Here is a 17,678-nt window from a genome sequence, read left to right as displayed (position 1 = left end):
TCTGTGAAACCAGAAGAGCTTCTCTGTGGGTGGCCACATAAAGCAGGAGGTCATCGGCAATGGAAAAAGCCTCAGCAAGCCACTCAAGGCTACAGTTCATCATCATGAAGGAGCTGTTAAAATCACATTAAGGCATGACGTGCAACCAGGGCCATTTTTCCCCGGGGCCCTAATGCCAATGCTGGCATTGTGACAAAAGTCTCACTGCAATTGTGAATTGAGGTGAAGTGTTCAAAATAAAACTACAGACCCATGCCAAAAAAATGAAACGTTCCTAGATGATAGATTCAGGGACCATGATTTTAAAAGATTTCAAGTATATATTTGTGTATATTTACATAATTTGGGTTTACAGCTCATAAAACCCATAAAAAGAGGAATTTGAAAAATTTGAATACTGTGGGGAAATTAGCACACATCTTGCAGGGCATGATCGTTTTAAACGGAGTGTCACAGGTGTCACTAAATTGCTCCAGTTCGGTTCAATATGGGGAAGACTGCACACTTTACAACTGGCCAAGAGACCTTCACTGATACCATCCATAGAATGTGTAAGCCTTTCAAGTTCAGAACAAAAGAGGCTGGCTGTTCAGAGTGCCATGTCCAAGCATATCAATGGAAAGTCTCGTGCGGGGGTCGGCAATCCGCGGCTCAAGAGCCGCATGCGACTCTTTAGCGCCACCTAGTGGCTCCCTGGAGCATTTTTTGTTTGAATATGGTTTCTAGAAGAGGACAAACATGACACAAACATTATTAACGTTTTCCAATGCTGTAAAAATGTGTCGAATAAATATTACATTTCAAGTCAGCGGAGAGATCGGTGCTGTTGAACCGTCTGCGGTTGGATGGATGTAAGGCTTGAGGAGCCGACGATGAGAAGAAAGGAGCGTGAGCGCGGAGCGCCGATGCGGATGTGGAACTGGGAGTCGCGGCTTGGAATTGAAGTGGATTTACATGGGACAGGAGATGTGAGCCAATCTCTTTTTCGTCAATGGACGCTACAGCTTCGTGTTTGCTTTCTAAACTTAGCTTGTAGCAGACGTGTGCACATTTTCAGCATGACGTCTCTGATCCACTGGTGAAAGGACACTTTGATCCTCTCCTCTTTCATCTATAACTGCTTCAGACAACAAAGTGTATGCAGAAAAGTGGTGAAGATTGCACGACTGTCTGTGTCCTGTGTGTTGTGTTGTGTTATTTTGTTATTTTGACTTCAAAATGGCGCAGCGTGAGTGGCTGCCTTTCCAGCAGCTCCTATATTTTGTTGTTCTACTTCTTCCTTTCATAACTTTGCTGCTGTGAATCGGGAATTTCTCCATTGCGAGACTAATAAAGGTTTTCTTATCTTATCTTAACATTTCGTCAACGAGGTTTTGCGTCAGAGCCTGTGACACACATTTCTATTTGCAGGGCGGGATGTCAGTCAGGGGGCTGTTGTTTAAAAAACAAACAAACAAACAACCTTTCTTGCACAATTCATCGAGGGTACTTGCAAAGAATGGGAATCTGGGCGGCGAGAGAAGCATTTTTAAATGGTACACGCGAGCTACGATAGAACGCTGCGAAAGTGCGTCCCGTGCCTTGTGCATCTTAGCGGCCGTTATGACTGTTGCTCATTACGGCATGCGTGTGTAAGTGTGTGCGTATGCGCACGTGTGCGGTAACGGGTCGACCGCGGGATGTTGGTTGATCGAAAAGTAGATCTTCCGTCAAAAAAGTTTGGGCACCCCTGCTCTACAGGATAAACTGCAGGAGGGTGGGGGACAATTAATCATGAATGCTTGTGTATTTGTAGCCAACTTAGTCATGTTGATGGTAGGCTAATATCGCTAATATCGATACATACAGCATGTGTTGTGTTCATGATCAGGCTTTTAAGTTTTTGCGGCTCCAGACATATTTGTTTTTTTTTGGTCCATTATGGCTCTTTCAACATTGTGGGTTGCCGACCCTTGGTCTAGTGAAAGGGCAAAATGTGGCAAGAGAAGATGCACCAGCAAAATAGATGACCGTGGGCTTCACTGGATTATCAAACAGAGAACATTCAAGAATCTGGCATGGATGGAGATGCTGATTTCATCTTCCAACAGGACCTGGTACCTGCTCGGACCGCCAGAAGCATCAAAACCCGCTTTGATGCCCATGCCATCACAGTGCTTGACTGGCCAGTCAACTCACCTGACCTAAACCCCATTGAGAATATATGGTGTATTATCAAAAGGAAAATGAGAGCCACCAGATCCCAAAACAAAGAAGAGCCGGCAGCAAGCATCAAAGAAATTTGGGCTTCCATAACTCCCAGGCAATGCGACAGGCCCAGCGAGGCAGTGATTCCCTACCAAGTACTAATAAGATTCACATTATTTTGAAAATACCATATTTCGATTGATTTGGTGCAACCTTTTTCTTTCCTGCAAATAATTGAGAAGTATGCATTTGCTTCTTCACAGTATTCAAACTATTTGAATTCCTGTTTTTATGGGTTTCAGGAACCGGAAGCCCAAATTATGAAAAAAAAAAACAAATTAAAAACTGTGCGTTTAAATTGTGGGCCCTGAATTTAAAATCGATGAAACTACTTTTCTGAATGGAAATATGGAAAAAAAATTTCATGATATTCAAATTTTTTGGAAAGGGTCTGTCATACGTCACATAATGAGTTAACTTTTTTAACGACCTCAGCCATTCATTCATGATCATTTTATCAAAAGCTGAATATAGTTATAAGGGAGAGTCAGTGTGCCCTTTTTTTTGGGAATATTGACATTTTGATACCTTAGATAAATAAACAGTGGTGCTTATGATATTGTCGTCTATTAAAACGTATTGTAATACAGTTCAACAGAGTCCATCGTCAATATAATGAAACGAGCATTGCCTATGTGGTATTGTAACCGTTTCAGCTTTCAGGGATATCTGGACACAAACAGCAGTGGCAAAACACATCGACAAACAGTATAACAATACTCACAGGCATACATTGTCTCAGGCACAGGTGTCAAACTCAAGGCCCTGGGGCCAGATCCGGCCTGCAACATCATTTTATGTGGCCCCCCGAAAGAAAATCATGTGTGTCAACTTGCATGATCCTTGCTAAAAAATGTACAGAAATGTCAAATTGTCATCTGTAAGAAATGATGTTGAGATTTGGTAATAATTGTGTTTCCCTTACAACTAATAATGCGATAATGTGATTAAACATTTTTGTGGTTTCACTGTCATAATGGCCTTCCGACGGAAGACCTAACTTTTAGGTGTCCCGCGACAAAAATGAGTTTGACACCCTTGGTCTAAGGTTTTATCATATAGTCCTAACTATAGTTTTGGTGCGTACCAAAACTATTGTCATGATTGAAAAAAAAAATGCTTTTTTTTCTCTCCCCAACAGTAAAATGAATGTGAAGAAAAGGAAAGACCGTACGTAAATTTTGACCTTTGAGTAACATAACCTTGAAATACACGTGTGGGGGCGTCCTACTCGAGCACACGTCCGTGTCGGTGTCGAGCTCCTGACTGTTTGCTTTCATCGGCTGAACCGCGAGATGCTGACAGGCGTAACCTATTCTATTATTAGCTCGATAAAAGTCCGCTTAAACGCGCCACTGGGAGATATTCCATCAGGACAGTGACAGCCAGACCTTTTCACGGCATATAGGGGAAATTTTATGCCTGACTAGAACAATCTAGGGCGCATAAAAACGGTAGCGAGCACAAATTTGTGGCGCAAAGGAGCCAAAGCCGTATAAAGTCACAGCAGCCCCGCTTGGTGATTAGAGGCCATTATCTCCATAATTGCTTCCATCATGCCAGGAAGTCTAGTAGAGCAGAGATCGCAGGTATTCTGCCTTTTTACAAAGAGAATAATGCTCACTTTTGATTGTCACTTTCAAAGAGGTATTGATGGACACTCGTAACCCACAAAAAATGAAAATAAAATCCCGAAGTCCATCGTTTTTCATGGTTAATGGGGACCAGAAATCCCTCGCGAAAGATGAAAACCACAAGGTCGGATTTGCTCCCCTCAGGAATTTTCGTGAATATGTATGTACCAGCATGTTTAAAAAACGTAAACAGTATTCCTGCTTTACATACTTGAGACAATGATTACGACAACACACATATTTACTTAAATCTTTAATTCTAAAACCTTGTATAGTAATTAACATACATCAACAACGCCCAAAGTGGCTTGTGTTGGTGCCGTCGAAGGTGGCTCTCAGTTGACTTGTACAGGCTTTAGCTTTCCTCCGAGACTCTTCTACTGGAGGCGCTGATGGTGTAGCTGAGGTTTTTAAAATGGAGAAAAAGAAGCTGATGGTTAGTGCGTTGACGTTCATCTTATCTTCTTATTAGTTGAAATAGGTTTAAGGTTTCTTTTTTTAATCACAGAATGGTCTTTTTTTTTTTTTTTTTTGGTGAAGAAAAAAACTCTTACCTACCTGACAGTTTTGGCTGTCACTTCAGCCTCCCTGCGACGTGTCTAAAAAACAGCTGACTGGGTTGGGACACCTTCAAAATAAGGCTCCTCGACCAAGGCAAGGCTGTGAATCCCCCCCCCCCCCCGGCCACCACCATTGATGGGGCAATCTCCGTGAAGGGACGAGCTTATGCAGAGCCACGACGCATTGCTTCGGCAGCGGCAAGGGGTCAAAAAAAGTTAGCGCTTAAACAAAACACAGCAAAAAGTTATCACGTGCGAACACAACACTAAGATATAGTAAGCAAGACAAGGAAAAATGCTGGGTGAGGCTGCGATGATGCAAAGCAAATCAGCTAACGGGATAAATCCACTCATGCTCTCGCTGGTAGATGTTGCGCCGAGAAACAATCATGCGCCTTGTTTGAGTGGGCATGTACAGTAAAGCCTCAAAGTCACTTCAGCTCTCAGGGAAACTCTTTTCTCTCGCACATCAACATGAAGCAACGCGTCTTTCTGCAACATGGCAGTTGATGTATCCTGAGTTATTCACTTTTCATTGGCCACCAAGGGGGCGGTGTACTACATCGAGAAGGACATTTGTGACAACTGTTACCGTGTCTGTCTACATGCGGGAGATTCTTTTGTGATTCCTGTATCAACAGACACCAAAGTCTTTATTGATTGGTAAAACGGGTGTGAGCTGCTGTTATTATTTATGTATGTATTTATTTATTTAACTCCCCCCAACGGTGATGAGCCTTTGATGTCATACTCCGCCGCCATTCGATTTTATATCCAAAAGCTTTGCAATTTAGTGGCGCCTATCTATCTGGGATACTTTGCGTCTGATTGGGTCCCATTTGGGTGAATTTCCTGGTAGAGGATGGTCAAAGTGCGCACCGTGGAATTTGCCAACAAATGGCATCGGCCATTTATTTGTGGGAATAACAATACCGTATTGGCCCGAATATAAGACGGTGTTTTTTGCAATGAAATAAGACTGAAAAAGTGGGGGTCGTCTTATATTCGGGGTCGAGACATTATACCCATTCACGACGCTAGATGGCACCAGATATCATTGAAGTGAATGCTGAACTTGACTCCACAGGCCAAAGTGAACCCCTGTCACGAAGAATAAAAATAAAAATAGTGGTAGCACGAAGAAGAAAAATAAAAATAGTGGTAGCACGAAGAAGAAAAATAAAAAATAGCGGTAAGAAAGAAAAGAGAAGAAAATAATACAAGAGATAACAGAGAATGGAGAAACGTAGCCACAATCTGGAGAAAAGTGGGTCGATGTTCGGCCAGGTTAACCGGCAGCTGAGGAGAAGTTTTGATGTCATTCACATTTCAAAAACCAAAAGCCATTCAGTTACGAATGTGAGTGCACTTTAGTTTACATATTTAAATGTTCAGATATTAATATTTGAATGAGGCAAAATAACATGCTTTTCCTCTCAAATATATTGTTATAATCATTTGTTTCAGATGTACTGTAATTATTTTCTGTATAAAAATTAATTTGGTGTTCAAAAAGTATTTTTTCAAACTTGAGTTCGAGGGGGTCGTCTTATAATCAGGGCCGTCTTATATTCGGGCCAATACGGTAATAAACACAGCAATTCCAAGAATAAGATTCATCTTTGAGCTGTCTGTCAATGCTAACAGTGTCTTTTTGGGACTCATGTGGCTCTGAAGGGGCCGAGAAAAAGTTGTGTGTGCGTGTGTGTGTGTGTCAAATTCTAGAGCTGCAATGAGCTTCTCCACGGGGCCTCTGTCAGCTCGCCATTCCTCAAGCAAGCGAGAGGGAACCCACAGTGTGCGTGAGGGCGGTGAAAGAAAACATTCTCGTGAAAGAGAACTCAGATCCTCCAGTAAGTCATGTGAAACACCGTAACTTCCATTGTGAAGTCATCCACTTGAGAAGACTTCGTGTTATAAAGCACCTGAGGCGTATTGCCGCGGCGTAACCATTGAGGGAACAAAGAAGGAAATGAGCCTCTTCAAAAGTCATTTTCATTCCGTTTCACAAGGCCATGTTGTAATCTTGTACATCTCACCTGGGTGTTGATTCGGATGGCTCCAATCGATGGGATTTCAAAGTAGTAACCTGAAAATAAAAGATGTATCAATATTATTCCCACCGCAAGCTCAACCACAAAATCAAGTCACTGAGTTGGGTTACAGACATACAGTAGTTGGACCTCTCCACTTTCTGTCTTTCGTTTTTTTCTGTCCCAAAGAAACTGATCCGAAAACAATTGAAGCCTACAATTGTCAATGTTAAACCTATTCATAGTTTAGATTCGAAAAAAAAAAAAGATAATAAATGTTTGTGGGCAAAACAGATTTTTGGTGACATTTAAGCAAATCAAGCGAAATAAACTTTTTGGAACTTTTAGTCATGTTAAAATGCTAATTCCTCACCCCCAAAGTAATGTGTTCCTCCATGCACCCATCTCAGAGCATTCTTGCTCATTCCTTCTCTCTTAGCACGAGCGCCGCCCAATCCAAGAAAACGATTGGGTCTTCAATCTCATACATATAAGCTTGAGGAGCCACCCTCATACCAGCCCTGCAGACTAAACGCACGCCCGCACATGCCCACAAGCAAGCCAGTGGGATCTCCGAGAGGCGCTACGAGCGACCACCTCGGCCGAGACGCCCTGACTGGAGCTCTGCGGGACGCCCGACGAGCGTGTTCCGGAAAGTAGCGGTATGAGCGGCCTCCCTGACCGAAGCTGTAAGTGTGAATCCAATCCAAGTTTTTCATATGATGAGATCCACAGAATGGCATCAGCCTGTATGGATGACGTGGGATGACAGAGCTGACCTCTCTGCACTCTTGAGTCCGCCGCCGCGTGATTAGAAATGGAGGAGAGCGAGCGCCCTGGTCAATCAGCGTGTCTCTCGCCAAATTATTAAAGCCATCAGTGTTTATACAAAGAAGTGCAAAACCGCAGACGGCATCAACTGCATTTACATGGCCTGAGATGACTCTTTTTATTTTTGATATGTGGTGAACTTTGTCGAGCTATATAGCTGACACACACACACACACACACACACACACACACACACACACACACACACACACACACACACACACACACACACACACACGCACACACACACACACACTCTCTCTACAACAACACACCACATTTAATTGTATAGACTACGGCCAGTCTATACAGTAGTGGATATAACAATTCAACTCACCCCTGCTTAAATGCCAGTTTTTGGTGATACAAAAACAAACCAAAAAAAACAAAAACAAACCAAAAAAAACAAACAGACAATGAGACCAAGATAAATCATTTAAAACATTTTCCTCACTCGGTGTGACCTTTAACTTGAACAACTCTATTGGAATTGTTTTTCCAATCTTTTCAAGAAGGGAGGAAAAAGTAAAAAAGTCAGATAAGGTGATTGCACATGTGTGCACACGCTTTTAGACTCTATTTGGGGACGTGGCCATGTTCAAAATTAACCAATCACGATCAATCTACGGTAGTTAAAAAGTTAAATGGTAGTCCACACATACCTGCCACCATTTAAAGTGATTAACGCCAAATGAAATGGTTATGTTGTCATAGGTTTCCCTGCCATTTTTTCCCTATCAGATTTCTGAAGGTTTTGTGCCAACATCAACTGCTACAGTATTTGGAGCTGTTCATAATTGCCCCCCATGTTGTCGCAGGCTGCAGTTCCATCTTATGACCAAAGAGCACAAAGCATGAGGCTGCCACGGGCATGCTTGGCTGTAGGGATGGTGTTTTTTTTTTTTTTTTGGTGGTTGAGCAATTGCTGATTTTGTGGCAAAATTACTTTATGGAATGATGATAAAAAGTTCAACCTTCATTTAAAAATATTCCAGAAACACACAAGGAATCTCTCGCCTGAGAGAAAATCTATTATGATCTAATGACAAAAAGCTTGCATATGTATTTATTATTTATATTATACTCCCTCTTATACTTTATTTCGGGATATGGCTATGTTCAGAATTAGCCATTTACTATTTCTTGCCATAATTCCAAAAAGTACACAAGTCTGTTTTGAGACGATTTACCGTATTTTCCGCACGTAAAAGCATTCAATTTTCTCAAAATCCGACAGTGCGCCTTATAATCCCATGCGCCTTACATATGGATCACTATTCTGATTTCTTGGATGTAGTATTTTAAACGTTCTGTAAAGTGTTTTGTTATAGCTACAGCGGTTGTGAAAGCTCTATATCAGGGGTGTCAACCATATGGCCCGTGGGCCAGAACCGGACCCCAAGGAGCTTCGATCAGGCCCGCAGGATAATTTAAAAATGAAAAAAAATGCATAAAAGACATGGAATGAATATTTTTAATGAGGTGCAATCCATGAATTATCCGCTAGTTATTATATCCACTGTTTTCTCTTTCGTTTGTAAAGTGTAGGCAGGGATTACATTTACATTTTACGTGCACATGGGTAAATGGTTTAAAAAATCCTTTATAAATCTCATTTAATCTTAAAATGCATGACTATATTTTTCAATACCAAATTGTTAAAGTGGTGTGCCTTTGTATACAATCAGTGGGATCAGTTGCAATACATATATGTGAACGATAAAAGTAAATTGCACATTTGTCAAAGGAAATCTAAGGTGTTTCATGAAATGTTTGGTAAAAGATATGTTCATTAAATTTCAACATTTTCCGAATGTTCTTGTGCTTCACTATACCAAAACAAAGGAAAGACATGATATTTTGGTTATTTCTAGCATAGTATGGTATAATTTTAATGGTCCGGCCCACTTGACATGTACCAAGGCTGTATGCGGCCCACAATGTGAAATGAGTTTGACACCCCTGCTCTATATAAATAAAGCTGTATTGTATTGTATTCCCTTTAGCGTAGCACCATCTAGTAGATGCATAACGCAACAGCAGCCACTATTGTGGCTTCTATTCTGCGCCTTATAATGCAGTACATCTTATGTATGAAAACTGTTTTACTCTAGGCCATACATTGAAGGCACGCTTGATACTCCAAAGTGCCTTGTCGTGTGGAAAATACAGCATCTTATTTTCATTTGTTTATATATATCACAAAAACCTGGCATTTGAGTAGGAGTGTGGAGACTTTTTAAAAATAAAAAACATACTCTATAAGAGCAGAACACACATCACATGTCCTCATCACGTCTCTCCCATTTTAAAAATTGGTGCAGATGTTAAAAATCGGTAATGTGTGTACGCTGCTTTACTGTACCAACTATGTGCACGAAACAGGACAGTGGTCAGCTCTTGTGTCGGGCAGCTGCCTCTGTTGGAGTCAGATAGCAAAGACCAATCAAGTCCCGAGGATGTGGAAAGGACCCGTTCTGTAAGAGGCGTGCGTCGGCACTATTGTTTTACCTCAGCGGCGAGCTAATCGCTTAGGAGGTGAAAAGCGAAGCAGTCATAATCCTTGGCACTGAGCTCAGTTTGACACAGAGATGACGAGCTAATCACCCCACAGGCAGACGCCGCTCCTGCTAATTAATAACTTCTGACGAGATATGTCTGAAGTTTTCCGAGACCTCATAAAGGAGCTTTCAGATTGAGCGGAGACAAATAAGACATGTATAAAGGAGAACATTTAAAAATAACTGAGCTGGGTGGAAAGAAAGTCTATTTTGGGGCAATCAGACATCCAACTTCCCATTTCCCGATTTATTCATTACTTAACAGTAGCAAGCTACTAACTAGAGTTGAACCTTGGTTGTTATTAAAAGCTGGTTGATAGACAACACATTTATGATCAATTCACACTGTGCAGATTAACAGTAAATTGCTACTTTGCAATCACATGTTAACAGGAGTCACCAACATCGCAAAGCTGGATACCAAATCAATAGCCCCTTGCATTAATCAGTACCAGAGAACCTCACTATTTTAAAACAAACAAACAAACAAACAAACAAACAAAAAACATTGCAACAGAATGTAACAAGAAGACTGTGAGGTACATAAACAGCCTGACAACTAATAATAAAAATTAAAAAATAATAATTATGTCAATATAGCAGACTTGAAGCTTTTTTTGACACACTCAAAGACAAAGAAACAAATGAACACTTAACGTTAACCTCTGGAAGTAGAGCCAATTCGTATATTCAGTAAAACATTTAACGACATTGACCCCACATTTACCTTTGTTGGCACAAGCGATCCACTGCAGCGGGGTGACGTCATAATTATGCTGACCCACCGAGAAGGTGAACACGCGCACCTGTGGGGGGAGAAACATGAGGCAGTTGAAAATAAATGCAAGGGGTAAATGAAAAAAAAAGCAAAAACTGGAATCATTCAAATGTGTATGATACTCTACTGTGACAGTGTCATAAAGGTTGTTCAATAAAGCGGTCGGATTACAATGACAAGGTTACCAAATGTTTACATTGATTTCTGCTCACATGGTAGAATATTATTACCACAAATTGGCCTTCACAAAAACAATATTGCTCACTTCGTACTGGTACTGTAAAAATGGCTGCTTCAAACCAAAATAGGAGATTTTCTGATCAATTCCAGCCATGGGTCCTTAAGACTTTTTTGTGCGTCCTACCATGACTGATATCCTATGTCCACCCAATTTCATGTTGATGTGTGGAAGTGGTGTCTTGGTCTAATTTATTTTTATTTTTTTAACTTTCGAATTTTTGGAGTGTGTCATGTGTGGTACCCATTGAAATACATCCATTTTCACCAGGGTACAAACGCTTGAAAAAAATTGTAGCTTTTTCGGGCATTTTGAGGCCCCCAAAAAGGCGGAATAAAAACAATAAACATGGATTCCAAGAGGTCTTTTGGCACAGGCCCCAAATATGTGCAGAAAGATAACCGTGGATCCAACACACCTCAATGGAAGGCATTACCTTTGCTGTCATGTACCGCAAAAACACAAATGTAGAGTGCGATTAGATTAGCCTACTCGACGCATCTTGCACAGCTGCCTCGCAAAGAACCACGGCGGTGCTTGTCGGAATACAGATTATTCCTGCATGACAGTAGCTGTCAGCGCGCAAGTAGATGGTAATGGATAGCGGGATAAACGTGAGATGGCGGAGGCCTGGAACACAGCCGCCGACTATTGGCTGTAATTTTTTTTTCACAGGCTTTTGGCGATAAAGCGGCTAATTAGTTAGCAGGTCAAAGCTGTTAACACCGGCGGCGAGAACAAAAGAGACGAGTAAAGACAAACACAAACAACAAAGACGGGGAAATAATCGACTCATGTGCTGATGACACAAGGTCTCCGCGTACACACGAGATGTTCATGGTCACGTGCGATTGCTTTTCGGTGACTGACCGTTTTGTTGGGCCAGTTGTACTTCTCGAAGATTTCCTGCGCCCGATCCTCCCCTCCATCTGTAAACATCATGATCATCTTATTGCAGTTGGCCCTTGGAGCACTGCTCTCCTGTGAGAAGGAAAGAAAGAAATGCAAAGATACAAGTAAGCAGTTGTGGCGCAACAGCTAGGAGGAAGGAGGCTTCAAAAAGTAACACTGCATTAATAAGCAACGAGCAGGGTAGTAATGCAATTGTTGCTCCTACAACCAAAAAAAAAAATACATCTAAAATGTACTGCGGAAGAAATTTTGTTTCTTCTCAAGTTGCTATACTCATGAGATTTGCAATAGAAGTGGGATACACCCTGGACACATGACATTATGGCTACAGTGTCTGTGTTTTGCGGACACACGTACCGGCATCGGTCCCCCAAGCCCGCTAGATTTTTAGGAGGACCTTCTGAGAAACACTTACAATTTTATTCAAATGAGCAACGTTGCAAATCCATGGGAAGTCAATCTGGTGTGGTAAGTGAAAGTGAGAAAATGAGGACATACAGAAAACTAGCTGTGAACTGGCTTTAGCGTTAGTCACCGTGTTTGTGAAGTTACGCATGCCAGTTGATGCTATCAGCAGGTGTGCTCACAATGTCCTTCTGTTAATTGTATTTTGTCACCATTTGTTTCAGAAAGCGATTGAAAGAGGACCGGTGGCTATTTCCAACTGCGACACAAACCACCCATCGATAACAATTGCTTCTAACTAGCGGTGGTTAACTAGCGTAACTTAGCAATAGGCACATTAGCTTATTTCATTTTGTGTGAAATGTCCCCAAACATTGGACATTCTATTTTCCTGCCTATAATTTCAGCCCCGCACTTATTGCTACATGAGTCAGTTGTAACAGTCCAGGCCGAAAAAAAGAAATCAATTAAAACATTAATAAATAACAGATTATAATATAACTACAGATTTAAAAATCTTCTCCGTGCGGAACCCGCAAAAACTGAACCACCATCTCGTGAGTGACGACGTTACACAACGCTATTTTTATTTTTTAGGACCACTTTGTAAGAACTGTATTTGCATCATTTTTGCTTTCAACATTGAGTTTAGTAGCAGCCAGTCTTGTGCCTGTGCAGCATCTGGCGCGGACACCGCTGCCAGCCATCTGACAAGCCCCTAATAATGATAAATAATATCGCCACAATTACATATTTGATAGGGCTTCTGCCACCAATCGTAAGAGCAACGATGCTGTCGACAGTCACTAAAAAGGGCCTTTTTATTTCTTGCAGTAGACTGTGTGTGTGTGTGTGCGTGTGTGTGTATGCGTGTGTGTGTGTGTGTGTGTGTGTGTGTGTGTGTGTGTGTGTGTGTGTGTAGCGGCCACACTTGGCAGTGTGCCACCAAGCCAGCAGAGGAGCATAAAGAGAGGCTGATCTCTGCTGGACCGTACTCATCAATCATCCCATCAGAGCTCATTAGGGTGTCAGCCTGCTGGAATACACTGCAACATACGGGTTTGGGGGAGAAGACGCGGGTGGGGGGTGACGGCACCTGTGTTGCCTGCGTGTGTGGACAGTTGGCTGCCGAGTTGTCACAGAAACGCACAAACACACACACACACACACACACACACACACACACACACACACACACACACACACACACACACACACACACACACACACAAAGCTTGAGCAGGTGAGCGCATCACTGTACTTCAAAATCAGTTGGAACTGATTTATCTCCGGTACTTCTATGACTCCGGATGGGCAGAGCATAGTGGACGAGTGATTGGCTTGTCACCTGCAAGGTCAGAAATTAAATTCCTGTGCTTTGCGTGGGTTTTCTCAGGCTAAACCTGCTTCCCCCCACCCCCCCCCCCCCCAAATTTCCCATCTGTTTATTAACGACTCTTTACTGTCCAGAGGTGTGAATGGGTGTTTGTTTGTATGTATCCTGTGATTGCTTAGCAACCATTCCAGGATTGAACCTGTCTTTCTCGCCCAAAAGCCAGCTGGGGAAAACTTCAACTCATCTGCAAATTGCACCAAAGCACAACAACTTCTTAACTGTCCAAATTGACATGAAAGTGCAATATCATACAAATGCATATTAACATATTTTACATGCAAAATACATACTTGCTGTATAATATAATAACAGTCACTACTATACTTTCCCTATGCACTCGTTGTGTTACCTTCTCTCTCTCTCTCTCTCTCTCTCTCTCTCTCACTCTCTCAATAATTCAGTTTTAGAGGTTGATTTATGAAGACATCACATTAATGATCCTCAAGTAACTGAAAATTGGTCACCTTACTCTACATTTTTCCTTTTTTGATTCTCAATGTGGAGATGGGCTTCAGTTGCTATTTAATGCAGAGCTGGATCTATTCTGTGAGACAGGAAGCTGCTGGCCAACCCAAAAATCACCAACTATTTTCCTTTACACCTTTACTAGAATGCGGATGAAATTAACTACACAATACAAACATGATACATAATTGCTTTCTTGACTGACTTTCCAAAAGTTGAGGAATTTTAAAGTGGCCCGTTCATCCTTCGATTTTTTTGTATGCGCGCCTGAAGTGAAAAGGTTTGACCACCCCTGGTTTATATAGTAACATGATTTAGGAAGCTCAGTATGGAAGAGTTGTGTCCAACCCTTGTCACACTTACATTGAGAAGCTGCTCGAAGGCAAACGTGAAGCCGGATTTATAGTCTGTGGTTCCTTTGGCTTGCATGTGCATGACTGCCTCCTTGAAGATTTTCTTGTTGCGCACGTTGGCTTGGACCAAAGTCCTGAAGCAGGGCACCACAGCATCGGCTTCATCATTAAACTGCAACAGAAAAACACAAATACAAAACCCAAACAGCATCTGTCTCTGTGTGTGAGTTGTGCGTGGCAATTCAGCTGCCCAGGTGGGGGTGTGTGCAGTTGCAGACTGCCCTGCGACTCTCTAGTTGGCAGTAAATGCTGGTAATTACAACATTGCCACCAAAGAACAGGTGCACCTCAACTCGTTACAAAGCACCAAAGAGAAACCTGGCTAAGGCTGCCTCATCTTACACAGACAATTAGCCTTGAGTCATATGCATCCACATTTACTTGTAGAGTATATATATGTGCTCGAATGTGAAACTTTGAATATAGACACAATTTGCAATTGTCACGTTCCGTATTTGACAGCAGGGGGCAGGCGTTCTTGCTTGCCGCCTGCACACCTGCCACCCATTAGTTGACGATTGCACCTGCTATATCTAGGCACTCCGACAGTCAACTCACTGCCGGAGTATTCCACGCCGTGCCATTTGCTATCGTCTATTCCTTCTCGCTTAAAACTCTGACTTACATGACTATATTGCGTGCCTTGAGATTTCTCTCGTGATTGATTAATATTTTACTTAAGAACTTTCTCCTTGCCGTTTTTGTTTCGCAAGCGTTTTCTGTTATTTTCCTGGTCCTCTTTTTTACCAGCGTTTTCTGTTGCTTCGTTATTATTTCCTGGTCCTCTTTTGACCAGCGTTTTCTGTTGTCCGTTTAGACGGGGATTTTGTGTTGTAATAAATTTCATTTTTTATGACAAAATTCTTTTTCTGTGTCTGCTATTTCGGGGATCCACTTACCTAGTAGTTGTGCACGAAGCGATTATTCTGTCGCTTCGGGCTCAACGTGACAGAATACTCCGGCCACCATGGATCCCGCAGACATAGAAAAGATTTTGTCCGCTCTGTCCCGTCAAGGGCAACAGACGAGTCAGCAGGGCCAAGCCATTAAGGAACTCCGCGGCGCGGTTTCCATGCTGGCTCATCGGATCGATGATTACGAACCCCGTATCGTACGATTGGAGGAACGGAGAGCACCTCCCCCGGTGGTTCATCATACCACCACTGAGGCACCCGTCTCCTTCTCCACAATGAGTAGGGAACCGTCGCTTCCACACCCCCCACGTTACGGGGGTGAGCACGGTCAGTGTGGGTACTTTCTCCACCAGTGCTCACTCGTCTTCGACCAGCAACCTTCCGTCTATACTACTGATGACGCGAAGGTTGCTTATGTAATGAGCTTATTGACAGGTCAGGCGGCGTCATGGGCTATCGCGATGAGCGACGCAAAGCCGAACCTCCGGTCTTCTTTCCCCGGCTTCGTAGCAGCGCTTCGCCGGGTGTTCCACCATCCCGTCCGGGGCAGAGAGGCTGAGGGCCGGCTACTCGAACTCCACCAGGGGAGGCGATCCGTAGCGGACTACTCGATTGAGTTCCGGATTTTGGCCGCCCAGAGTGGCTACGACGACAGGGCGCTTTGTGGACTGTTTCGTCGCGGATTGAACACCCAGCTCAAGGACGAACTGGCGACCCGCGACAACAGTTCCGACCTGGAGGAGTTGATCGATCTCTCCCTACTGTTGGACAACCGCATGAGAGAGAGAAGCCGGGAGCGTGGAGGTGGTTGGATCCCGTTCCGGCATGCAACGCACCGTGGGGAATCCCGCGAGACGCTTCGGGCAGCTGGGTCCGGCTGGGACCACCCCCGATCTCGGAATGCTGTCACCGGGGAGGAACCGATGCAGCTGGGTGGTGGAAATTCCGGATCGGAGGAGAGACGGCGCCGGTTCAACGATCGGACCGGGTCTGACAGCGGTCTACAAGGACCTCACGTCGCTCCCGGCCCTCCGGAGCCTCAGCCGTCTACATTCACCGAGTACTGTGAGTCACGTCCCCGCGCAGAACCTCCCGAGCCTCGGCGAGCCGATTCCCGGCCGGGGCACCCCAAGAGACTGGAACTCGAAGGGGAGATCTATGGGGGGTCCCGGGTGCGGCGGATTAGTGCACTGATAGACTCGGGGGCTGATGATTGTTTTATCGACACCGACCTTGCCTCAGAGTTGGGCTGTTTTATCGAGGAGTTGGCCGTGAAGAAGCGCGTTCATGATCTCGATGGGCGCCTCCTGGCGGTTGTAACACAAAGAACAGAACCACTAAAGCTCAAATTATCCGGGAACCATGTCGAACGCAGACGGTTTTATTTAATGCGGTCTCGAGCCGTTCCGGTTATTCTCGGCTTGCCCTGGCTCAAGACTCACAACCCCGTTATCTCCTGGGAGCGCCCGACAATAGAGACTTGGAGCCAGTATTGTTATGAGCGCTGTTTACAATCAGCCGTAGGGGGACGCGAACGTGCCGGTGACAACTCCCCTGAAACCATCTGCCTTGACGGAGTGCCAAATTGCTATTATGACTTACGACAGGTATTCAGTAAGGATCGCGCTCGCTCTTTGCCCCCGCACCATCCATACGACTGCGCCATAGACCTGCAAGTGGGCGCTCCGCTGCCGAGTTCACGGCTTTATCAGGTGTCTCAACCGGAACAAGAGGCGTTAACTGAGTATATAAACAGCTCGCTCACTGCAGGTCTAATCAGACCATCGCGATCACCATTAGGTGCGGGATTCTTCTTTGTAGAGAAGAAGGACAAGTCGTTACGACCGTGTGTAGACTATCGTGGGCTAAATGACATCACCATCAAAAATAAGTATCCGCTGCCTTTGTTAGACTCCGCCTTCGCTCCTTTGCAATCGGCCACCATTTTTACGAAATTAGATTTACGTAGTGCTTACCATTTGGTCCGCATCCGGGAAGGAGATGAGTGGAAGACAGCTTTTAAGACCCCACTGGGTCATTTCGAATATTTAGTCATGCCTTTCGGGCTGACTAATGCTCCCGCGGTTTTCCAAAGCCTGATCAACGACGTGTTAAGGGACGTGCTGAATATTTTCTGTTTCGTCTATCTTGATGATATCTTAATCTTCTCCCGGTCGTTGCAGGAGCATAAACAACACGTCAGACTTGTTCTACAACGGTTATTGGAAAATAGGCTCTTTGTCAAAGCAGAGAAATGTGAGTTTCATGTACCAGCCATCTCTTTTCTGGGG

General features: G+C 43.6%; 1 protein-coding gene across 2 annotated transcripts in view; it reads right to left on the bottom strand.

Annotated features, from left to right (window-relative positions):
* The window catches only part of cacna2d2a (calcium channel, voltage-dependent, alpha 2/delta subunit 2a), a 202,070-nt gene that overhangs the window by 23,172 nt on the left and 161,220 nt on the right, over positions 1–17,678 (bottom strand). For both annotated transcript variants that reach the window (XM_086118130.1, XM_086118131.1), the window contains exons 11-14: positions 14,424–14,585; positions 11,753–11,863; positions 10,594–10,672; positions 6,481–6,530 (exon numbers count right to left, since the gene is read on the bottom strand). In XM_086118130.1, the coding sequence (XP_085974256.1) occupies positions 6,481–6,530; positions 10,594–10,672; positions 11,753–11,863; positions 14,424–14,585 (402 nt within the window). The remainder of the gene's footprint in view (positions 1–6,480; positions 6,531–10,593; positions 10,673–11,752; positions 11,864–14,423; positions 14,586–17,678) is intronic.

The sequence above is a fragment of the Hippocampus guttulatus genome, chromosome 8 (genome assembly GCF_054856545.1).
Source record: "Hippocampus guttulatus isolate MCC_2025c chromosome 8, RoL_Hgut_1.0, whole genome shotgun sequence".
In the NCBI taxonomy this organism is placed as follows: domain Eukaryota; kingdom Metazoa; phylum Chordata; class Actinopteri; order Syngnathiformes; family Syngnathidae; genus Hippocampus; species Hippocampus guttulatus.
Note: the sequence above shows the minus strand (reverse complement) of the source record. Positions and strands in the feature narration are given on the sequence as shown.